Genomic DNA, 26,757 nt, shown 5'->3' with positions numbered 1-26,757 from the left:
AAGACAGCATTTCTAGAGCCAGTGGCATGATGAAACATACCCAATCTATGCTGTGAAATAGTTGGTGATACAAAAATCTATGCCACAAAAAAACACAACATATCAAATAGAGTTAGCTAGCTTTCTGTTGCTGTGTCACTGATGAGAAAGAACAGCATCAGTGTGGAAATATTGTGGGATCCATCATAGATAAGTAGAGAAAAATGATGATCGTGATCACAATGATATGTACATGGGTGTGAGTGTGCCTGTATTTATGTTTATTGATATAAGTAGATGTGTCAAGTTGCATTCCTTTATGTTAAATGGTCAGCTAATCATCCAATAAATGAAGAATACTAAAAAGTCATAAACCTGAACATTTAATGCCCTCAGTTATTGCTTCCACTCAATAGGTCTATGACACTCTTCAATATTAAAACTTCAATTATAAGAGGAAAATTATGCCCCATTACATATTACACCAATAATAATAATGATAATAATAATAACTTCTAACTAAGGCACAAGGCCAGCAATTTGTGGAGGGAGATGGGTAGCTAATTAAATCAACCATCCCTATACTTAACTTATACTTAATGAACCTTGGAGAGATGAAAGGCAAAGTTGACTTTGGTGGAATTTGAACTCAGAAATATAAAGGGCTCTAGCTAAATACCACAAGGCATTTCATTCAATACTCTAACTATTCTGCCAATGCAAATGATAAATAACAATGATTCCTAATTTAGGCACAAGGCTAGCAATTTCGAGAGGAGGGAAATAGTCAGTAACTATTAACCCCACTACTTGACTGGTACTTTATTTTATTGATTCCAAAAAGATGAGAGGCAAAGTTAACCTTGGCAGGATTTGAAGTCAGAAAGTAAAAAGCCAGAGCAAATAACAACATTTTATCTGATATGCTATTGATTCTGCTAACTGAAATAATAATAATAATAATACTTTCTGGTAACTTTTGGTAAAGAGGGGTTTGGTCAATTACATCGACCCCAGTGCTCAACTAGTACTTATTTTATCAACCTTGAAAGGATGAAAGGTGAAGTCAATCAATGCAGAATTTGAACTCAAAACATAAAGGCGGAAAAAATGTCACTAAGTATTTTGTCCAATGCAATAACAATTCTGCCAGGTCACCACCTTCATAACAATAATAATTATAGTAGTAATAATAATAATAATAATAATAATAATAATAATAATAATAATAATAATAATAATAATAATGATATTTTTTTAAATAGGTATATTTATTGCTTGAATTTATCAATCAGCTTTGAGAAGAGAGGGAACCTCAATGTTGGAATAAAATGCAAGAGAGTCATGGTTGAAAATACTTCTGATCATAAATTTGCTGGATCAAAGCTGATCAAGGACTGAACAACAATATCTAGTATGGTGATTCTATTGTCCAGTGAAAGAAGCTCAAAATATTTACATTTTCTTAACTGATATATAGACAGGTGTTGTGGATGGAGAGAGGGGAAGAAGTGATCAAGTAGGAACATATCAATTAGACAGGAATGTAGTAGAGAATTAAGTGATACTTCATCGTACTAATTCACATGTACACATAACACGTTAACACACTGAAATAAGAACGGTGAGAATCAATATTCATTGGCAGCAGATCCAAACAGCAACAGCAGCAACAACATTAACAACAACAGCAACAGCAGCAGTAGCAGCAACAAAAAGAAAAAAAACCAAAAAAATATATCAAAAATATTGTGAAACAAAAGACGAGAGAGAAACTGGTGGGGAGGGAAAAGAGAGAAAAATACTGTGACAAACAACTAAGGTTGTGCATTAAATATAGGTCAGAAAAAGATGCAGAGGTTGGGGAAATACAAGGAATGTTCGGCAATGCCAAGACCAAGAGAAAGATTTATTAGAGTAAAAAAGAGTAAAAAGAGAGAAAATTAAAAGGTCCATTTAGCTTGTTACACTTACCTGTCCTCTTTGTTTGCCTTTGAGTAATATGCTCGCATACGGATTGCTGAGTAGAACGAAAATGATTCATTTAGGTAGTTTGTTTCACTAGTTCGTAAACTGAAAAAGAACAATAAATAAATTAAACAAAATTGAAATTTAGATTTTAGGAGAAAAAAAAACCCAAAGAAAATAACAAGCAAATAAGGTTTCAGTCAATGTAAATCATCACATCCACTGCACAGGTATTTCATTGCACACATAATAACAAATAATGTTTGACTCAGCATTATTAACCGAGTAAATAAAAGTAAATGTTCTCAACATATGTGGTGAGTGCATGGTTGGATGATCAGTGTTTTCTACATATGTGGTCAATGTCTGGCTGAATGGTCACTGTTTTCTATATATGTAGTCAGTGCCAGGCTAAATGGTCAACTTTTTCGACATATGTGGTCTTTGATTAGTTAGTTGAATAGTCAATGTTCTTTACCTGTGTGGTCAGTGCCTGCATGAATGGTAATTCAGTTTTGCACAAGTGGTCACTGCATGGCTGACTGGTCAATACATGGTTGAATGGTCAATGTTTTCTATATATGTAGTCAATACATGACTGAATGGTTAATGTTCTTCCCATAGATGATCAATGAATAGTCAGTACTGAGTTGAGTGGTCAAGGAGTGCAGGCATGACTGTAGCAAAGATGTTTTGTCTGCAAGAATGCAGTTTCAGGTTTGATCTGATTGCATAGCACCTTAATTAAGCGGCTTCTACAAAAGTCTTGGATTGTCTCTTGGATTACCACGTGAGTGGAATTTGGTTAATGGAAATTGTTCCTGTTCATCAGAGGACCTGTTCCTGTCTTTGATGGTAGAATTAAAAAGTTGCCTAGTTTAACACCACACCTGGTCATTGGGTGCCTTTAGCAGAGCCAACACTGTAGCAAGCATTTGAACCAGATTATAGGTTGAGGGTAATTTCCTACCATTAATGCTTTCAACACAGTGGATTCCAGTAAAGGCACCAAAGAATCATGTAGTGATGTTAAACCAGGTGATGGAACTTCCAAATTAAACTTAAAAGACTTTGGTTGATTTAAGGCTTGGCACTCTGTCAATTATGATGTTGAGGGTTCCAGTTGATCTCAAAGAAACAACCAACACATGAAATTAATGTGTAAGTAGTTGAGTACTCCACTGACACACATACCCTTAACATAGTTCTCATGGAGATTCAATGTGACACAGAATGTGACAAGGCTCGCCATTTGAATTAAAGGTACAACTGATTTTTGCCAGCTGAGTGGACGGGAGCAACATAATATAAAATACCTTGCTCAAGGACACAATGTACTGCCAGAAATCAAACTCATGATCTTGCAACCATGAGCTGAATACCCTAACCACTAAGCCACACGCCTTCACTTGATTTAAGGCCATGCAGAAGGATCAAACCTGAATTCATATAGATGCTAAAAGAACTTCTTCACCATGCAGTCATCTCAGCACCAAATGATTCAGTCAACCTAAACTATAGTATATAATCAGATATTTTACACTATTTTACAATGATGCCTTAGAACTGTCATAAGCATCCTTTTTCAAAAAGCAGACTGCATGAGATATGGTTCATCATCAGGCAAGCTGCACTACTAAAAAAAAATTGAAGGCAATTTTTCATTAGGCATGCCACAAGCTGCAGTTTGTCCATGGCTGCCTTAGAAGATACATTTACAACTGGAACTGAATCTAATGATTTGGTGAAACAACAGATATTTCTCACTGACAAAGAAAAAGGAGAACCTGTTTTTAACAATTCAAGCACCAACTGCAATTTGAACCCTCAAGGTGATGATGAAAGCATGGAGGAAATTAAAGAATTTGTCTGTCAGATTTGTGATCAAAGGAACACCAAGAGCCCATCTTCAGCAATGTACTTATAATGCCTGGGTCAGAGCGCTCTTCATACACAAAGCTAAAATAGATCCATGGAAAGAAGCTAGGCTGGTTCCATCAGAAAGTAAAGCAGGTCTCAAATATGTACAGATTTATTGTTACCATTATTATTATTATTATTATCATTAGCAGCAGCAGCAGCAGCAGCAGCAGTAGCAGTAGTAATAGTAGTAGTAGTAGTAGTAGTAGTAGTAGTAGTAGTAGTAGTAGTAGTAGTAGTAGTAGTAGTTCTTTTTCTTTTTAAATCAATATGTTGTTTGAAGAAAATTTCAAAATGGAAACTGCTCATTGTTTTGTTCTTTAAGTGATATTTTATTCAAAGGTAAAATTTACAAGGCCATTTCCATCCAATATTGAAATTTTATAGTCAGATCTTTTGAAAACAGTCAAGTATAGAAAATAATTCTAGAGTTCTTCTTTTAACTCTTAAAAAGACTATTGCTGTATATTATGCAAAAATCATACAATATGTAATTTTAAAAAAAAAATGTGATAGTGGTTTATGTGTATATCTTTGATGCCTCAAAGCCACTTATCTTTGCTTTAACTCATTTCTTCACATATTTACAGATTTAATACAACAAATTATAATTTTTTTTCCATTTTTAAATCTATAATGTGGCTTAATAGCAGGTTTTGGACCAAAGACAAGAAACTTTGATCTGTTGATATATAAGGATGATTTTATGGCACTTCAATTCATTGATTACTATGACACGGCTTCATTAAAGTTTACTTTTATAAAAAGAACTAAAGGTTTATTGTTTATCAACTCACAAGCTATCCAGCAAAATGCTACTCCATATTTTCAACTTTATTAAACCAAATACCCACATCTGATATTATTAATTACCATAAGATAGATTATAAGAACGTAATGAAAAATAAAATCACATTGCTTCAGGTAATTGATGTCAAATCATTTAGGTTAAACTTTGCCAAAACAAGCAAATCTTAACTGCTGTAATTACAGTAAATGGCTTTTAAAGCTTTGTTGCAGCTACCATGATTGGTGGGGTTAGCTTTGATTCTAATGACATTACTTTTAAGACTGTTGTTGCTTCTTGCAAGGTTGCCATGAGACTGAAGTTTATTCTGACTTAACCTCCTTTCATGGCAAACCTCCTTATCAGAGTTAACCCTAGTCTCATCTAATCCTATGAGAGTTAACTGCAATTTCATGGTAACCCCACTACAATTAATTAATCTCATGGCAACTCCCAGCAGAGTTAACCTCAATTTCATGGTTAACCCAGCAGAGTTAACCTCAGTTTCATGGTTAACCCAGCAAAGTTAACCACAACCTCCTGTTAACTCCACCAGAGTTAATCACAATTTCATGGTAATCTCAACTTACCCTAAGTCTCATGGCAACCTCAACAGAGTTAGCTGTAATCTTATGGTAGCCTCACTAGAAACAACTTCAATTTTAAAGATGAAGACACCAGAATCAAAGCTAACCTCATCAATGACGGTAGCAACAACAGAGTTTTAAAAGCCATTTACTGCGATTACAGCAGTTACAATTTGCTTGTTTTGGCAAAGTTTAACCCAAATGATTAGACATCAATTACCTGAAGCAATGTGATTTTTATCTTTCAGTATGTTCTTATAGTTATTAATACTGTTTTTGAAAATAGCTTTTGGCCCAGGTGTGAACAAACCAATTATAGATACTTAATCCTTCACAAGCCCACTTTTCTTTCTTTCATTTCAGACTCTTTCTTTTGGCTACAATCCCAGATGAAAAGGGGCCATAAATGTAATTTGAACAGTAAATTTGAGTTAAATGGAGTTTACTGATACATGCTATACAATTTATGGTTTTAAATGTATCAAATTTATGTCACTCTGTTGCTATCATTCCAACTGGATGACAATGATAATGGTTAAAACTGATGATTTTATTCTAGGGTTTATTGCAAAATATACCAGAATTTCTTTACATTTTTATATTTGATTAGATAAAAACCATAATATATCTATATGTGTATGTGAGCATATATACATATATATATATATATATATATATATATATATATATATATATATATATATATATATATATATATATATATATAGATATATATATATAGATATATATATATATATTGCAAAACTTTAATTCACAGAAAGACACCACCACCAACATTAGCTACTTATATCAAGAGAGGAATACCTGCTAAATTTCCCTCATATAATACTCTGCTGTCTTAGTGAAATGAAGGACAAAGATATTGTAGTCCAAGATACTTTTATAAAAAAACAGGATAGTCACGGCTGGAATGTCTTGACCATGGGTCTTCTCAATTAGGGCTGACGCAAGGTTAAACAACAAATTATATTTATGATAAAAACAACTGAGTCGGATTCTAAACTGCTCGTTTTAGATATCTAAGTTACTATTATGAATTAAGTTGGATAGCTGGATATTCTACAATATTTACTCTTCCAGCAACATGTGTTTGTTTGAGTGTGTGTGCACATGGGAACATGATAGATTACATCGACCCAAATATTCAACTGGTACTTATTTTATTGACCATCGAAAGGATGAAAGGCAAAGTCAACCTCAGCGGAATTTGAACTCAGAATATACCACCAGGTGAAATACTACTATGCATTTCATCCAGCATTCTAACAATTCTGCCAACTTGCTGCCTTAATAATAATAATAATAATAATAATAATAATAATAATAATAACGGTTTCAAATTTTGGTACAAGATCAACAACTCCAGGGGAGGGGATAAGTCAATTACATTGACCCCAGTACTTGATTGGTACTTATTTTACCAAACCCAAAAGGATGAAAGGCAAAGTCAACCTTGGTAGAATTTGAACTCACAATGTAAAGATGGATAAAATACTGGTAAGTGGTTTATCCAGTATGCCACGTTAATAATAATAATAATAATCTGATAATAATATAACAACCCACACAAATTATACTCAATGCAATCACCACCTGACACTAAAACATATTACACAACCCACACATCACATATTTTATTCAATCACCATCTGACACCAAAACACAACTCACATTGCACATATTCTACGCAACAAACAGACAAAACACTGAAATAACACCATGAACAATTCTACAACCCCTAAAGACAATGCTGCACACACCTCAGAAACAAGGAAGTGCACCTGATGATTCAGAAGAAACTCACATGAAAATGTTGAAAACACAATAATAATAACTGCCACAATAACAAAGGAAGAAGAGAAAAAGGAGGAAGAGAGGGAGGCGGGGGAGGAGGAAAAGAAAACCTAGTTAATCCCACATGAAAGAAGATAGTGATTGACAAATTAAAATAATAAGAATAATAATTAGGTTCTTTAAACCATTATGCTGTGGAATGAGGAAGGGGAGAAGTGTATGATAGCAAGGAGAAAAAAGTACAAAAAAAAAGAAAGGACAAGAAAAAGAAAAAGATACAGAAAAAATACTGAAGGAACCAATATGAAAAAGACACACTGACATATACAAACACATACACACACAAGTGTAGATATACACACAATTCAACATATAGCTAATTCTTTTTCTTACAAACACAAACACAGTTATACTCATACACATACACACACCTAACCACACAATTATACATTCTATTCATTTATTTATTTATTTGTTTAGTACTACAATTGGTGAACAACAGTACCATTGATTACAGGTTTCAAATGGGTGAATCACTGATTCACAGCATTTATGATGGTGACAGCGGCAAGAGAGTGCCTATAACTTGGTGCAAAGCTATGTTAGAATTCACTTCCCATGAAGTGTTTGAAAAATCACTAGATTCTGTAGCAATATTTGCATCCTTTAAAACATTGAGTTGGCAGAATTGCTAGCACACCAGACAAAATGCTTAGTGGAATTTCATGTCTTTATGTTCTGAGTTCAAATTTTGCTGAGGTTGACTTTGCCTTTCATCCTTTTGAGGTTGACAGCACTATAGTTATGTTTTGGAACTGGGTACTATAGTACTACACTACTATGTTCTGACACTGGTCAATACAGTACTATACTATGTTTTGAAACTAGACACCACAGTTCTATACAATATACTGGTAGAAGTCAAGTCACTTCAGCACTACATCATATTCTGGAACAATACAGCACCATACTAACTTTTGATAGTGCTATACACAGGGGCCATGTGGAAGTAATGTTGACACACATGGGAGTGCATGTGAAGGTACATTTCACATTAGCTAAAAATAGGTATCATATAGAGCAGTGTTTCTTAACCAGGTCCATATGGCCCTTAGGGGTTCATATAAAATCTTGTTATTAAAATTTAAAATTTACATACAATAAATTGCTTATAGTTTGTAATACACAAAATATAAACATTTTTTTATACAATTACTAGTAATATTCAATTACGAAAATACAGTAGGATTTTTTTTTAAACATCAAATGGCTATGGCAATCCAGTAGAGTAAAATAGGAATAAAAGAGAGCCATAGGCTAAAAATGGTTGAGAACCAGCTGAAAATAGAAACCATGATGTAGTATAGTTCATATTGTTTGAAAATATCTATCATGTGGTGACAGAGATAGAGTTTGATATAGTGACCTTCTAGAGACACAACTCACAGCTTTTAATAAGTATCATTAACAGTATAGACTGCATAACTGGAAAGGAACCAAAGACAATTCATTTGAAGTCCATTGCTATAAGCAGTAAGAGCACTATGCAATCAATTAATGTTCTATCGTCTTAGGTTACAGTGCAAATGGTTAAATCTTGCAAAACATATATCTGAACTCAGAAACAATCAAACATCTGACTGACTGGCCCAATATCATGCTTGAGTGTGAGTGCAAATACATACTAATTTAGTGAGTGAGTAATACATGAGGGGGAGGGAAAATATTGGTTGATTAAGTGAGTAATACCTGAGTGTAAGGGCAAATAAACATTGATTAACACTTGAGGGTGAAAGCAAATATATACTGAATGAGATGTTGGGAAGGGCAAATAAATATGGATTGGTTGAGTGACACATGATTATGAGGGGAAAAAAAGATTGAGTGACACTTGAAGGTGAGAATAAATAATTAAATTGATTGAGAGATTCTTGAGTTTGAGAGATTCTTGAGTATGAGAGCAAATAGATATTGACTGAATGTGTGAGTGATACATGAGCATGAAGGCTAATAAATAGAAATTAAATGAGTGATATTTTAGTGAGTAGAAATAATGCTGAGTGACACTTTAGTGTGAGGGTAAATGAATATTGATTCATTGATTGATTGGTTGTACTCAAATGGACAAATATCACAAAAACAGATACCCAATAGAAAGATGAAAGGTGGAAATGGGGTCGGGTGAGGTGAGCGTTTCTATAAAGTAATAAGAGACACAGTTAATAGAGTACAGCTTCTCTATCAATTAAGAGTAAAAAATATATATATCCATCATCAAGAATTCACTCTTTTTTTTTTTTAGAAGAGGGGGGAGTAGTTTGTCTCTTTTTTTTTTTAATTTACATTTATTATATTCCTTTTAAAAGTGATTTCACTTCTTTTTTTTTTCTGTATTTTTCTAATTTTAAAAGCAAAAAAAAAGTTAATAACTAATGTAAATTGTATTGCATGTTGTTGGTTATTACTTAAATTTTTTTTAATGAAGGTAATCTAGTTCAGATAATACATATTGTGTGTGTGTGTGTGTGTGTGTGTGTGTGTGTGTGTGTGTGCATATATACGTATATATTCTTAATAACTGTTTCACAGGTTTTAGTTATTGGACTTCAGCTATTCTGGCTGGTCATAATGAACCAAGTACTTATTTATGTCTGATACATAATTTATCAATATATATTTTGCTGATTGGCTGAGACCATTTTTTAACCTTACATAGACATAGTATACATTTACAAGTCAACCAACATTAAAGAGAGAGAAAGAGAATGGGTGTATGAGAGAGTGTAAAATAGTGAGAAAGAGAGAGAAGAGAGAGATGTTCTGGTCATGACTACCTCGTCATTTTCTTATGTACAGGTTACCCAAGATTACATCATCAAACATAACTATTATAAGGTGGTAGAGTGTGAAATAATGATTTGGTTGCTGCTTCTAGCAAACTGAGAATGATTTGCTCATAGAATTGTTCCTTCAAACAAAAGCAACAACCTATTAGAAGCTACAGATGACTGAACATGAAACTAACGCACAGATACACACACAAGCATACTTGCATGCAAACAGACGTGCACATGTGCTCACAGCTGTCTTTCACTAACTTCCTCTGTGTGTTTTCATCACAGTATATATATAAAGCAATGTAATATAGATAGGTAGGTAAATAGATAAACAAAAATGTGTAGACATGCATACACATTGCCATATATCTATGGGTGGCTTTCTGTTCTTTTTCTGCGTGTGCAGGTGTTTCATTGCATTTCTATCAATTATTCATTAGTATGGTGTGGAGTGGGTGACTGATCTTTTTTCTTTTTTTTCACTTGTTGAGTCCAGTAGAAGAAGTGGCCATGACCTTTGCAACCCCTCCGAGACCAGTGAGATTGATGCTATTAATACACTGTTTAAATTGTTGCAGGTCAACACTGGCTGGGAAAAGGTGAGCAAAGATATAAACACACAAAGCTGATACTCAAATAACGATTGTGAATTTTCAGTGTCAAAATTATATTTTTAGTACCATATCCTTAAGTGTGTATTTCCTATGTATGTATACACACATATATGTTTGTAGGTATTATGTAAGTTTGTATATACATATAATGTATATATAAGGTATTTGGATTCTGCCATAGAGGAAGCCGATGTTCAATTTACGTGTTTGCTGACTACTGTTTTGGTGTCTCGCTTGTTTATAATCAGGAGTCGAACTGTATGAATGTGGTGTAGAGCATTAAGTTGACAAAACTTTTAGAATAGGTTATAAGTTATTTATTAAGATTTGAAATGGTACCATTTGCTATGGCTGGATATCCATCTTGTTGTTAACCCTTATCTGTTTTTCCAAGGGATCTCTTATTCCACATGACTTGGAAGTTGCAAAGCCAGTAGAAGACTTGGTGACAGGGGAAATGTCAAAAATGTCACCATTTATCACTCAGCGTTTTTAGAGAAGTGCAAATGTAAACAAACAGACACATATGTGCACACATACATGTGTGTATGTGTGTATACACACATATGATGGGCTACTTTCAATTTCTGTCTACCATATCCATTTACAAAGCTTTGATCAGTCTGGGGCTGTAGTAGAAGACACTTGCTGAAGGTGCCATGCAGTAGAATTGAACTTGAAACTACATGATAAAGAAACAAACTTCTTAACTACAAAGCCATGCCTTACACACACACACACACACACACACACACACACACACACACACACACACACACACACACACACACACACACACACAGATCATTGTATAGATGGCTATATTATATGTATGTGTGTATGTATATGTATATATATATATATGCATGTATGTTTAATAGAATATATTTACCATTAAAAAATATTGTAATTTTAATTACAAGCTCATTAGACTTTTAAAAACAAGATCTAATTTAAATTAACTAAATTGATTGATTTTGTAAAAATGTGAAAATAAAAAAAGTACAAATTGAAAGATTTTAAGAATAATTCTTTTATCAGAAGTATAAAAGACACGGGAACAATGGGTGTAGAAAATATATCTGAATCTAATAGTAATCTTTTGAGTTCAATCTTTGTGTAATGCACTGATTAGTGTCCTGAGAAAAGTTACATTAATCTGCTTAGCCCTGGAGGAAGTTATTAAAGTAATTTCCACTCTCAGTTAACAGTAAAAAGATTAGAAGACAGAGCTTTATGTTTTTGTTTTCTATGATAGCTAGTTATAATTAACTGAAGTTCAATTTGAATTCAGCAGTTTACCAGCAATGAATTTTGGGAGTGGAAGGATCAGGACAAATGTTTAGTACCAAAACCCAGTTGAATCCAAAGAAATTAGTAATTATAAATTAGTAATTCACAAATGCATTAAATTGGTTTTGTGCAAGGAAGAATGAAAGTCTAACAGAGCCCTTCAGTGAAGAGTTACGTTTTCTGACATAACTGATGCTAATTATTTGGTACCCTCAAAAAAAACCTTCCCCCCTCTTGCCCTCTGATGAAAAGTTCTGTCCGAAACATTAGCTTTTACTATTCTTTACCTCCATGTATCAGGATTGATACATGGAGGCAAACAAGAAAAGCACATTGGTCAATTTAGGTCCTGAGCACTCTGTGTGGATACAGACAAAATGGCTTCATCAAACAAAGAAGTACAGCACTTGTGGGCTTTTTTTTGAAGCGTCTTCAAGACTTGCAGGAGAAAAGGAGAAAGATCTTAACCTCAGACAAAAGACCTGGTTTTCAAATGAAAACTTACAGCAGAAGTACCCAAGGTAGTGATATAAACTAATCTACTGGATCAGAGCTGACCTGGGGCTAAACACCAGCAACCACAACATATCAATCAACTGTATAAAAAACAAAGTATTGAAAGAGGGAATACTATCCCGAGTGTCATCATCCACTTCACATGACTCTTTTGACCATCTGAGAGAGTTGCAATAGACAGAAACTAAAGGAGCCTAATCTATGAAACAGATTTGTTAATTTCAATAAATATTCATTTGGTTAATTAATATTAAAAGATAACTTCCTGTTGTAAAACCTTGATTGAGTCACAAAACTTTTATCAATTCCACTGAGTTGCTGTTAATTACAATAAGTTCTCCTAACTGTGGTGCCATACTTAGATCTATCCTTTATCCCATCTTCCATTGTATTATCTACTTACTGCTGTGATCATCCTATCTTTTATTTCAACCATCATCATCTGTCTTTTTTCAAATTCAGTATATCCAGGACGAGAGAGAGAGAGAGAGAGAGAGAGAGAGAGAGAGAGAGAGAGAGAGAGAGAGAGAGAGAGAGAGAGAGAGAGAGAGAGAGAGAGAGACAGAGAGAGAGAGAGAGACAGAGACAGAGACAGAGACAGACAGAGAGAGAGACAGACAGAGAGTGTGTGTGTGTGTGTGTGTGTGTGTGTGTGTATGTGTTTTAAGACAGTAGGGTGTGATTTAGAGAGGATAAGATGACTTATATTTCTAGTAGTCATATTTCAGACATATGACCAAATGAGTAACCCAGTTAGTGACTCCATCATTAGTTTATTGTACAGTTGTTTTTGTTGCTAAGGGTCATAAGATATTAAACCCATGATTAACCTATCCTTCTCATAGGCATTTTGCATCTAGGAAATGTGTTCTTTCTTTTTCCAAAGCATTTAGTTGTAATTTGAGGGAGATTTGGATATTATTTCCAACAGATCAAGTGACCACATTGAGTGTCCTACCTGTAGTTGTTGTAGTGTCTGGACTAACAACTAATGAGTGTCCACACACCTCACATATAAACAGTCTTCAGGGAACATTAAATTGTGCAACTTGTTTTATTTACTTCACTGTTTTTAATTATATTTGTTCTTGTTAGCAAAGAATGTAATTTACTAATGTGTCTAGGATAAGTGGATAGGGGTGTTGTGATGAGGACAACTGTGGGATATAGGGAAGAAAGAAGAAAAAAAGAATGAAAGTGGATAGTAAGAGAAAGGAAGTGGAAGGCAAAGAAGAAGCAGAAAGATGAAAGAAAGAGAAAGGAAAAAAAGAAACAGAGGAAGGAAAGAGACGAAGAATGAAAGAAGACAAATGAAGATGAAGATGAAGAACGAAGAAGAATGAAAGATGTTGAATAAAAACAAAAGATTTGAAAAATAAAAAAAAAAGTGTTAAGTGAAGTGAAATAACATCAACTAGGAATTGAAACCAGCTCACTGCCTTGATTTTGCTGTTAGCTAATCTCTCTAATTCTGCCTTAATTGTTGGGATTCATTAATATAGAAACATGACTTCATTAGAAATAAAATGCCTTCAGTCAGGTGTCCTTTGTTGTTTAAATGACAATATGAAAGAGACTTCTTCAAATATTTTTTTAATGTCTCTGTACTAAAAGGAATTGTTTTGTTTTGTGAACAAAAGAGTCATTGGTTACAGGTATGAATAGGTTGTGGAGGCACATTGCTTAATGATTAAGGTGTTGCACTCATGATCATAAGATTGTGATTTCGATTCCTGGATTTAGTGATGCATTGTGTTCTTAAGCAAAACACTTCATTTCACACTGTTCCAGTTCACTCAGCTGGTATAAATGAGTAATCCTGTGATGGACTGGCGTTCTGTCCAGAGAGGAAATATATACACCACAGAATCCAGTATGAAATGAGATAGATGGAAACAGTTTTGACAGTGAGTTGGATAGACTGTTGTCCATTCAACCATCTGGACTTTGGAGGGCTTTAACAGAGTCCACTCAATTGCAAGCATTCACACCAGGTCTCCAGTCAGTGTATGACTCATGAGTTCTAGATTCTTCCTCTCATGTTTCTAGTCTTGGAAATTCTGAATAAAGGTCATAGCACTGCCCTTCTTCTATGAATGAAATATTGAAAAAACTGTTTTAAAGAGTTTATAAGCAAGCATTAATTAAGTAAAAGGGTTGATATAATCCAATGAACCCATCTCTCAAAATGTCTAACCTCCAATGCTAATATTATAAATTATTATTATTGAGGCTATTAATATTAGACTAAATCTTATATGACATTTAGTTACATCCCATTAAATTTTCAGTAAGGATGAAATTTAATCAAATATATTTCTTCCTTATAAATATGTGGCCTTGTATAAAAAAAAATAATCATCATCAATATCATTGTCAAAATAGTAGAATGATAGAAAGGCAGTGAATTGGCATAAAGAGTAGAGCACTGAATTAAGTGGCTTTCAGTGGTTGTTGTATGATTTTGTGTTTTTTATGACTTAGTCAGAGGAATGGTACTGTTCATGACCTTTTCCAGAGCCTCCAAGACTGGTGAAAGACCTGGCCTTTAATGTTTGTGACAGAATGAACTCTGCTAAATTCACTCAGCAGCAAGTTTTGTCCATTTTTATACTGAATTTAAATCCCACTGAGGTTAGTTTTTACCTTTCATCCATCCTGAGTTATTAAAACAAGTACCACTCAAAAACTACAGATGATTCAATCAACTATATTCAGTCTCCTACAAATTCTTGGCCTTGTGCCATCACCACTACTACTGCCACTGCCACTACCACTCTCCTTAGATGCTGCAGTAGGATAGTAAATGTTTAGTAACCCAAGTCTGCAACCAAGTTTGATTCCCAAAGTCCTTAAGCGCTGGAAAACGTAAAAATGTCACAACACCTCCATCTCCCTTCTCCATTAAGTGCTATTCATTAGGACAAGATAATTAGTCTCAGTCACTTACAAGACAAATATTTACTACACACATACACACAACTGACTTCTGCATTAATTAGTCACTCAAAAACTACTAAATTAATGTAATTAGTTGGAAGATGAATGAGAATTGATGAGTATCTCAGGTTCTTGAACTGCTGACCTAATAGTGACCACATAGTCAACTCTTGATAGTTGAAGTTGTTTGGCCCCATGTCAGCTCTTATCAAGCAGACTCATGATAAAGGCATTCAAATCATGGCCATTTCCTCTTTTTTTCATTATATCTTTTTCTATTTCAATTATAGTATATTCTGAACTACATTATTCAATGTGTCTTTTTTTAAGATGGTAGGGTATGGTTTGAAGATTTGACTGCCGTCTCAAACAGATTGAATAACCATGTAGAAGTTATTACAAGTAACTGTGATGTAAGCTTACATTTTTGTTGTTGGGTGGTTGATTTTATTGATCTAATACTGGGGTCAATATAATCAGTTATGCCTCTCCCTTCAAAATTGCTGGCTTTGTACCTAAATTAGAAATTATTAATAGTAAGGTGAATGTAGTTCTACTTCAGAGGTCATCCAGGAAAGATACAGATATACATGAAGGACTCCTTCAATTTCAACGTACAAATGTTCAGTTGTTTGACCAACTGGATGATCTACTCATTGAACTAGTATGCAGACACATGTACCCTTAATATAATTCTCAGGTTGAATCAGTGTAACATATGAGAAATCTGAACCTTTGAAATACAGCTACAATCCATCCAATGGGCATCTAAACAATTTCAGTCAACCCAATTTCACTCATGAGGCTTGATCTGACATGAAGCTATGGTAAAGACTTTTGCTCAAGATGCTATACAATGGGATCAAACCCAGGATCTTGTGGTTGCAAAGCAAACTTCTTGACCATGTAACCATGCTCGTGTCCACACATTTATATACATGACAGGTTTCTGCACAGTTTCCACCTACCAAATTCTACTCACAGGTCATTGGTCAACTCTAAGCTGTGGTAAAATGACATTTGTCCAAGGTACTGCTCAGTGGAAGCAAATTGGGAAACAAGCAGTTGTGAAACAAACTTCTTCAGTACGCCGACAAATCAGCATAAATAATATTGTTTACATGCCCACATTTATAGTGATTGTTTTTGTCTAGGCACACAACAACAAACATACACACACAAAGACGTTTGACCTTTGCATGTTCATATATGTATGTGAGTGTGTTTGTGTGGCTGAGTATATGCGAAAGAAGAGGACAGCTTTATTACATATGTATTACTGTGTGGATACAGAGTTCACTTTGTTATCATGTGATCTTCAGTTCTACTTCACTGCATAGCATTGTGGCATCTTGGACAAGTGTCTTCTTCTGTAGCCTCAGGCCAACTAATACCTTGTGAATGGAAGTGATAGAGAGAATCTCTATCTCTCTCTCTCTCTCTCTCTCTCTCTCTCTATATATATATATATATATATATATATATATATATATATATATATATATATATATATATATATATATATATATCTGTGTGTGTGTGTGTGTGTGTGTGTATGTATGTGTATGTATATATATATGTGTGTGTGTGTGTGTGTGTGTGTGTGTGTGTGTATGTATATATATATATACACAGGGTGCGATGGATAAATTGTCGCCATTTTATATTTTAATTTCGCGCATGTGCATTGTTTGTTTTTGATTTTGTTAGCTACACAGTATAGTAGGGTCAGTTGGGAACCATCTGTGATAAAAATAGCACCATGATGCAATTTCCTCTGCCAGAAATTTGGAAACTGCTTGGTGTTCATGCCAGAAGCTCCAATACAGACATGTTAGAGTGTTTGGGTGTCAATCTGAGGACATAACAGAGGATTTGAAAAGAGTTGGATGAATTTAATGGTGATTACGAAGGTATGACAGCTCGGAAAACTCACTTTGATCATTCTGATAAGAAAATAACTCTTGAATTTGTTGGTGAGATCCAGGCCATGATTGACAACAATCCGTCCAAGTCAGTCAGGTCCATCACCAGGGACATGGGATTCTGAGTTTCTTATCAAACAGGTAGTGCATGAAGACATTCGGTATGCTTCATACAAGATGAGAAAGGGCCAATTTTTATCCCAAGCCATCAAGGACAAGAGGAAATACCACGCTATGAAGGTTTTGAACAAACTTAAGCTTCCCTTCCAACCGAACATGTTTTGAATACATATACATACATGTAAGTTGAATACAAACACAAGAATATATTTTATCAACCAAAGAGAGAGGAAAAGTACTAACAATTTGAACATTGGTTAGAAAGGCAGAAAGCTAGTCTTCTATTTTGATCACAACTTTTAACTTTGTTAATTGTTGGCTACCCCTATAGCAATCTCAGTTATCCTATAACTGCAATGGACACAATACCCACAGAATGAAGTCTAATATGGTATCCCTGTGGCTCTTATTTTTATATATAGAAAATTGGTTGTCTCTGGTTTTTCTGAAAACTAGTGGAGCAACTACATGGACATTGTTTCCTTTAAGGCTTCCATTAACCTTTGTTGTTGTTGCTTATCCTCAAGTGAGCTTTCATTCAGCAGACAAGTGATTAAAGGCATTTCAACCATGACTATTCTCTCCATATTTCAGACGGTGTATCAAAGACTATGTAAACTAATGCATCTTTTTTTTTTTGCAAAATCAATAGGTTGTTAGGATTTGTGAGAGATTTGCCAGCTATTTCTAACTGGTCAAGCAACCATGTAGAGGCTTCCTTGATGGCTCATAATGACCTTTGATATTTGACTTATGTTGCCTGGGAGAAAAGAACTAAATTAACAAAATAAATAGCCAAACTTTTGCCAAATATTATATGTAATGCACAAATAGCTATCAGTTTCTATATTCATTAATTGTTAGATACAACAGTCCTTCTTCCCCCACCCCCACCAAAACAGCTATTTTCAGGTATATTTTTTCAATCAACATTTTTCACTTAAAAACAAATTCTTTGTAAGTTTTTTTCTTTTAATTTTTCTTTTAATTCTTATTGAATCATTTCCCCAAAATTAAAATTAAAGAAATCACTGACAGAGTCAGTAAAATGTGAAATTTGCCAAACAAACTTTATAGCTAACTTATTCCTAATATGTAATTTAGTAGCTAAATACAACTTTGATTAAATTGGGAAACTTTCTTATTTCATTGATCTCAATTTTTCAAATGGTTTTCAACACAATATTGGTTTTACACTTAGATATAAACTTAGATATGGGTTAAAAGACATTTAATCATATATGTGTGTATGTATAGGAACATACATGGCTATGTGGTTAAGAAATCTGCTTCCCAACCACATAGTTTTAGGTTCAGTTCTATTGCATGGCACCTTGGCCAAGTGTCTTCTATTATAGCCCTGGACCAACCAAAATTTTGTGAATGGGTTAGGGAACGCAAAAACTGAAAGATGTGCTATGTGCATGTATGTGTGCATCCACCCACATATAACAAGAAAACTTTTAACACACCCTACCACAACAAATCAATCTATATCTCTTCTCTTCCCCACATCTCCTCCTTCATGCCCTATGCCTACCTTTCACTCCCCAATCCTGTCCTCACGACCCTGTTTCTCTGTATCATTGCTAACCTCTATGTACCCAGGTTTTCACCTCTATGTTCCCAGGTTTTACATTGTTCAGTCTACATGAGTGAGTGTAAGATAAACAAAATAGCAATTTTGAAAGAAGTGCCTATAAAACTAGTTTTTAAACATTGAATAATTATGGGGGCCCACCAGAATAAAATACTAATCAAAGGGGTCCGTAGATATAAAATGGTTGAAAACCACTATTGTAGACTATCCTCTAAAATATAGAGGTGATACCAATAACAATGATGCTCATTAAATATATCAGTTACATTGAGGTGCTACGTTGATACAAGATCCCAAGTTTATCAGGTACAACTAAAATGGATTGAGATGAGGCTATGGTAAAATATGATTTGCAGTGAGATCAAACCTAAGACCTCATGATTACAAAGTAAACTTCTTAAACATTTGGCTATATACTCACATACTCACCAACCATCAATATTTTTAAATATCACTATCAGTATCTTTATAATTCATTTTCTTGTTCTAATATTATCTATTACCTTTAATTTCAATTTCTATTTTGTTTTCTTAAATAATTCATGATTAGTATCAATTTGTTAATTACAATTTAATGAAATAAACACAAAATTTAAATTAAACAATTAACTAAATAAAAACAATTTCCAATCTCAAATCTGAATCAGAAGCTAAAAATTAGTTAAAAGTCAAAAAAAAAAAGAAAAGAAAAAAGAAAACAGAGAAAAAAATTATAGGAAAAGAAAGCAAGAAAGTGAACTCAGAATTATAGATATATCAAATACACACTATGGATTACATTAACTGCTATATTTGGTGAGCTACCTGAAGCCTAAGATACAGGTTCAAGTCTTGATATGTCGTTACACACACACACATTTAGACCATCTATGTATTACTATTTATATATTTTGCATGAAAAAAGAATGAATGAGTTCGAGGGTAGTGTGTCACATGCAATCCATTCATAATTTATTGAAATTTCCTTTGGGATGTAGATAGAAAACTAAACTCTAAGTAATTCCCAAAGAGGAGAGATAAGTTCAAGAATTAAGAATTAATTTCTTGTGCTACTGATGAAGTCAAACAGATTTAAAACCTATGTTCAAAGTATTCATTGCCTGCAAATAAAGATTTGACTGCCCTTTCTCTAAGAATTTAAATTAACTTGAGAAATTAATTCTTAATTTCTTGAAATTATGAAATTATCTCCACTTCTTTATAGTAAAGATTGTTTGCCAACATAACATGGCAGTCCTGATTTAGGACAAATGTTGATGTAATTTAACCCCAGGAGACATCGTCTCCAGTTGGCTATACGACATGATCTGTGTCCTTATATTTTTGAACAAAGGAATCTAGCACCCCCACTCGGCTCAAAACAATATCTGTGTATTGCAATTTTCAGAATGTAGTGACAGGCGAAATACTGCTAAGCATTTCATCCAGCATGCTAACAACTCTGCCAGCTTGCAACCTTATGTATGTATACATAATATAGGCTAAATCTGGAATGTTTTACCTATTTCCGCAGTTGCATTAATGGAAAGTAACTAATTTATTAACCATGTCATTTCTGATTTTCTGGAGTCCGTCTTGAAAAGATTGGTACTGAGGTAGCTAATTACATAACTAAGGACCCCAATAATTACAGGTGTAAATTCAATGTTATAATCCAGGTGTAATATCTGTTAACTTACCAGATATTTACATATTGCTATAATAATATTGTATAGTACATCCTTTATGTTTTTCTATGATAAAAAATTGTATGTATATACATGTGTGCATGTTGTATACACACACACACATATTATCATCATTATCATTTGACTACTGTTTCCAATATATATATATCTTTCACTTGTTTCAGTCATTAGACTGTGGCCATACTGTGGCACCACTTTGAATTTTTAGTCGAATGAAGCGACCCCAGTACTTGCGTTTTAAGCTTGGTACTTATTCTATTGGTCTCTTTTGCTGAGCTGCTAAGTTACAGGGACACAAGCACACCAACACCAATTGTCAAGTGGTGGTGGTGGGGGGGGGGGGGGACAAATACAGACACTAACACATATATGACAGGCCTCTTTCAGTTTCTGCCTACTAAATCCACTCACAAGGCTTTATTCAGCCTGAGGCTAAAGTAGAAAACACTTGCCCAAAGACTGAACCCAGAACCATGTGGTTGGGAAGCAAGCTTTTTTCCACACACCTATATATATATTGGAAACAGTAGAGCTATAATATTTTTGTTTAAGAATAATAAATTTTTACTCTACAAAAGTATAGAGTAAGTAACCCATCAGATTAGTGTAAAATTATTTTTATTACAACTGAACATAAAAACAAACATTAATATGTATACATAAATATATGAATTAATGTAGATGCATACAGGATGAATAACAAAGAAAAGAGAGAAGCTTCTTGCTATTTGATTTTCTAATCTCAAAAGTACAAAAGAAAATTTCACTGGAACTTTAAGAGTTTTTATCAAAAAGATAAATTCAAAGCAATTTTTGGTTAATGATATATCCAAGCATTTTATAACAGATAGACAATTATCTGTATGTATGTGCATGCATGAGTGTGTGTGTGTGTGTGTGGATTGATTATTTTACTGCTCTATCTGAATCATCTTCAAAACACACCATTTGTTGGAATAACAATGTTAACAAGATATTTTTCTACAGAGGAATAATAGTTCAAAATATTTCAAATTTAAGAGAGATTACAGTATAAACATTTCTGCCAACTAAGTCTCTTTTCTTTACCTCTTTTTTTTTTTTTTGAAGCAGCAAGGATATTTGTATTTTTTGTAGCAAGGATATTTTTCTCAATCCATTCGACTATTACATGTGGAGTATTGTTGAGAGAGAGGTCAATGAACATGCCCATAACAGCAAAGATTCTTTGAAAGCTGCCATAGTCAGAGTAATGTCCAAAACGAACCAGGACCACTTGATTTGCACTTGTAGATGACTTAGATCTCATATAGAAGCAGTTGTTGAAGCTGAAGGTGGCTTTATTGAATAACATAGAAAAGAAGGTTTATTTTTATCCTCAGCATTTTTTGATAAAGATATTATCTGTTAGTATATATCTATTTTTTTATACACATAAATCTGTCCTGTGTGTGTGTGTGTGTGTGTGTGTGTCTGTGTGTGTGTGTATATATATATATATATATATATATATATATATATATATATATATATATATGTGTGTGTGTGTGTGTATATATATATGTGTGTAATATATAAATATATATATATATATATATATATATATATACTTGGAAATATATACCATTTAATTATATCTCTTATAATCTTTGCATTGTTCTTTACTTTTATATTCATGTCTCAAAAAAAAAATTTGATGCTATACATTGTGATATTGCAACATTGAAAATACACTTTTCTTCATAGAGGTTTGTTAACCATAAAGATATTCCACATGTTTAATTAGTCCATAGATAAAATAACAATAGTGTCTGACCTAAACATAAACCAATGAGGAAGTCTTTTTGTGGTTACTCAACTTGCAAGATATAGCAACTAAATCTTTCTCAGATCACATTCTACTATATTGAATAAAGAGAGTATTGGATAATATAGTCTAGAACATATCCCAAAAAGTATGGAATAACCGGGCTGGACCACCTTCGATTTTTTTTTCTTCTTTTGCTTGGTCTGCAAGATGGCTGTTCCTATGATCTTTGACCTTCACAGGCTCGCCAAGATCGGTGAAATTGAAACATTTAGAGAATCCTTCTTAATAATGGTTTCAAATTTTGGCACAAGTCCAGCAATTTCAGGGGTGGGGGTAATTCAATTACATCAACCCCAGTACTCAACTGGTACTTATTTCATCGACCCAGAAAGGATGAAAAACAAAGTCAACCTTTTGGAAATTTAACTCAGAGCATAAAGATGAACAAAATGCCATTAAGCATTTTGCCCAGTGTGCTGATGGTTCTGCCAGCTCACCACTTAAAGTCCTTCTTAACGATAGCAAGTTGACAACTGCAAGAAAAAATAGGCATGGAAGACATTTTAGAGGCCCAACATTCGGGAGAGCAAAGACTAGATAGAGTGATAATTGCAGATCCTGAGGGAAAGGGACACAGTATGGATGATAAAAGAGGAGACAAGTAAGTCAAGAATGCTTGAGTGGAAGTGGACATTCATATTTGAGGAGCAGAGGCTACAAACTGAGGACACAGCATGTCTAATAGGCAAGAGGCTGGAATGTGTTGATGAAGGAACTCATGTCAGTCAGTCAGGTGGCCTTTCTTTGGATGTGTGGATGCCTGTAAATGTAACAGTCCAATCAGGACTGAACTAAGGCTGAACAACAATAACAACTGAACTGAATTGCTAAATTTAAAGTAGATTCAGAGACAGAACATTTGATGAAAATAACTGCTCCTCTTGAATCACATCCAACAGATAGCGCTAGAAAACTGTGATGGTGATGTGGCTATGATTACTGCCAATGATCTTTATCAATGACCAGAGTGGTCATTGATAGTAGTGATGGTAACAGTAGTAGTCAACAATGAAGGTGAAAACTGCAGTTATTGATAACAGTTGTGGTGGTGGTGGTGGTGATGATGGTCGTCGTCGTCATCATCGTCGTGGCAGTAGTGATGGTGGTGGCGGCAGTAATTTTTTTTTTAGTTAATGTTTTCTGTGGTCTTGCTGATGATTGTGGTGACTTACAGTCACGGCGGTTGTGACAATAAGAGTGGTGATGATGGTGAGTTCTAGTGAGATCATGATGCTAATGATGGTGGTGATGATAATGATGCTGCTGTTGATGATGAAGAGTTTAGAAGCTGTCAAATTGCTTTTAGATAACTTCAAATTTTAATACATTCAGGAACTGATTTAATCCTTCCATTTCTGTGGCATTGTGTTTCTCTATTAAATATTTATTTTCATTTTAATACAAACCACATTTAGAAAGATAAGATGGGTAGGAAGAGGCATTCTTGTATGGTTTTTAATTGAATAAAAGTAGGGGTTACGCGTATAAAAAAAAGGGACATATAAAAACAAGTGCATGTATGAAGGGATAAGTTATAATAGCTGCATATATTAATAAGGGTAAATGAAATAAAATCTTATGAAGTGATGCTTATGTTACAATAACAATGTAAATATCATATTTTTCAAGGGGACAAGACAAGCTCCCATGAAAGGCTGCATGCCTTTTCAATTCTCAGCTGAAATGAAGTCAAGTCATTTATACAGCTAAGCTTTGTAGAGAAAATGTGATTGTCACAACACCACAATTCCCTATAATCAAAAATTTAAGTAAAATATTCCTTTTCAAGCACAGCAGAATAAGATATAAGCTCTGATGAATAAGTAATATATTCATCACTCTCTCTCTCTCTCTCTCTCACACACACACACACACACGTTGCACCCTTTGCTGTATCAGAGGGATTTTATGAACTTAAGCCATATTAGCTCATTGGAGTTTTATAAGCAGTCTCTTTTTTCACACTGGACTCAACACCAGTATTTCACAATAACCTTACTTTTGATATGATATTTGTATGTGTATGTTAAATTTACCAAGAATAATTATATAAATATATTTTTATTATTCTTTTCCTTTTAAAGAAACAACTTCTCAATCATTTTGTATGTAATAAATAGGCTAAAAATAAAATTTTCACACACATATATATATATTCATACACCTTATACATATTATACCTATCTTACACACACACCTGATGCTTACATCTTAACTGCCTCACCCATCTTGAGTGATAAATTCTAACCTCAAGGTATGTGCACATGTGTGCATATGCATAAGTATTAGTGTGTGTGTGTGTGTATGTGCTTGTAAGCAAACAGGCATGTGTGATTGTGTTTGCATGCATGTGTGTGTGACTGTGTGTACATGATTGTGTCTCAATATATATATATATATGTGTATGTATCTGTTCATGTGTGTAAATCTAAATATATTTTTCAAATTGATTCCGGAAAGAAAAACAAGATGCTGTGATGTTAATACCTTTTACTATAAAGTTCCTTTAGGCATGACAGAGCACTAACAACCATCTTAGGGAACAGTAGCATATCCATTCACTATTGTTATGTGTGTGTGTGTGTCCATGATCAATAGATTTAGCATATAATGGTCAAGTCATTGTGTACGATAACTTATAAGCCAACAAAGGAACCTCTGTATGGTCATTCATCCTACTAGAAATGGCAGTCAAATCTAACTAAAGCAAAAACACTAATAAAAGAAGGACACATTGGATAATGTTAACCAGGAGCTGCACAGGGCCTTTGAAAAAGACAAAATGGTCACAGCTGGGATATTTGTGATCATAGGTCAGCTTGACCAGGGTAGATCTAGGGCTAAAAACAATAACAACACCTTATAAATTGATGAATGAATTAGAAATAGCAGCTAAATTTCCTTCATATTACATTGTACCACCTTAAAAAAGAATAAATTAGATAAAGTTCTAAATATTTAAAAAGACAGAATGGTCATAACTGGAACGTCTTTGACCATGTCTGCTGGTTCCGGTCTAAATGGTAAACAACAACAGCTGATCACTGTATAAAGTACTTCAATGATATACAGTTCACCTAATTCTAAGTAGCTACCACAATGAAGTAGTCTTTTAGGGACTTCTACACTGTCACTGACCTACTAGAAATAGCAGCCAACTCCCACTTAAGTCACAACATCTTAAAAAGGAAAGGACACATTAGATGATTAGTCCTAGATATATTGTGTTTGAATAAAAAAACTAGATGGTTGTGCCTTTAGATTGAGTGAAAACAAAAACTATCTATTGATTGAAATATAGTATAAGTGGTAGCACAAAACAGTATGTGTTACAGCAGGTGTTGAATTCTTAAATTATAAATAGTTTATCCAATGGTCTTCCACACAGTTTCTGCCTACCAAGGCATGATTAAGAAATTTGCCTTACAATCATGATGTCCCAAGTTTTATTCCACTGTGTAGTATATTGAGAAAGTATCTTTTACTATAGCCTTAGTTGATCCAAGCCCCAGATGCATATATATAAACACAAACATGAATTTGTGTGTGTGTGTGTGTGTGTGTGTGTGTGTGTGTGTGCGCGTGTGTTATATTACGCGCACACACACACACACACACACAACCGGACATGTTCATACACACACATGTAATGAACACCTAAAACATAGAAGAAAGAGTTGTTGATTCAAAAGAAATTAAGCAAGCATGAAAAGCATATAATATTGTGTTTTTATTAGCAGTCCATCAAGTGATAAAATGAAGAGCTTATAAGTCTTTCTTATGTTATTGTTTGTTACTTAGTCTGAGAATGGTAGCATCATAATATATCATCTTTCCAGACAGACCATAACAGAGGAAAACTAATAATAGCTGACTGCAAACATATTCAGTAAAAGAAGCTAACCACTTGATATATTTTAATCTATCATCAATACACAACAGGTTAGTGTTTAGAAATTACCGCTAAAGTACAATTAGTTACAACAAAGGTAAAATCCATAATTGGAGGAAATCAGCAAGGGTCTGTGTCAACAAACAAGTAATGAAAGAGGAAATGTGGTTGTTAAAGTAAATGTAGTTCGTTATCATGAGGAAAGGAAAAAGGTTTGATGTTTTTGGCTGTGAACTTTTATCAAGGAAGGAAAGACAGAGTTGTGTGTTTTGTTATCAAGTGTTGTGATGGTAATGAAGACCAGATGTAGATAGGTAGAACATGATTTCTGAGTCTTGTAGTGGAGATAGATGATGGGCTGTAATGTTGGACATGTACACTGAAAGTGAAAAACAGCATCAGAATTGGTGGCCATGTGCTAAGTTAG

At 33.9% G+C, this 26,757-nt stretch overlaps 1 protein-coding gene across 3 annotated transcripts in view; it reads right to left on the bottom strand.

The window, feature by feature from the left end:
- The window catches only part of LOC106874603 (protein SCAI), a 207,198-nt gene that overhangs the window by 56,165 nt on the left and 124,276 nt on the right, over window positions 1–26,757 (bottom strand). For all 3 annotated transcript variants that reach the window (XM_014922428.3, XM_014922502.3, XM_014922578.3), the window contains exon 4: window positions 1,954–2,052. In XM_014922428.3, coding sequence (XP_014777914.1) covers window positions 1,954–2,052 — 99 coding nt within the window. The remainder of the gene's footprint in view (window positions 1–1,953; window positions 2,053–26,757) is intronic.

The sequence above is a fragment of the Octopus bimaculoides genome, chromosome 21 (genome assembly GCF_046866305.1).
Source record: "Octopus bimaculoides isolate indiv1 chromosome 21, ASM4686630v1, whole genome shotgun sequence".
NCBI classification, from domain to species: Eukaryota; Metazoa; Mollusca; class Cephalopoda; order Octopoda; family Octopodidae; genus Octopus; species Octopus bimaculoides.
Note: the sequence above shows the minus strand (reverse complement) of the source record. Positions and strands in the feature narration are given on the sequence as shown.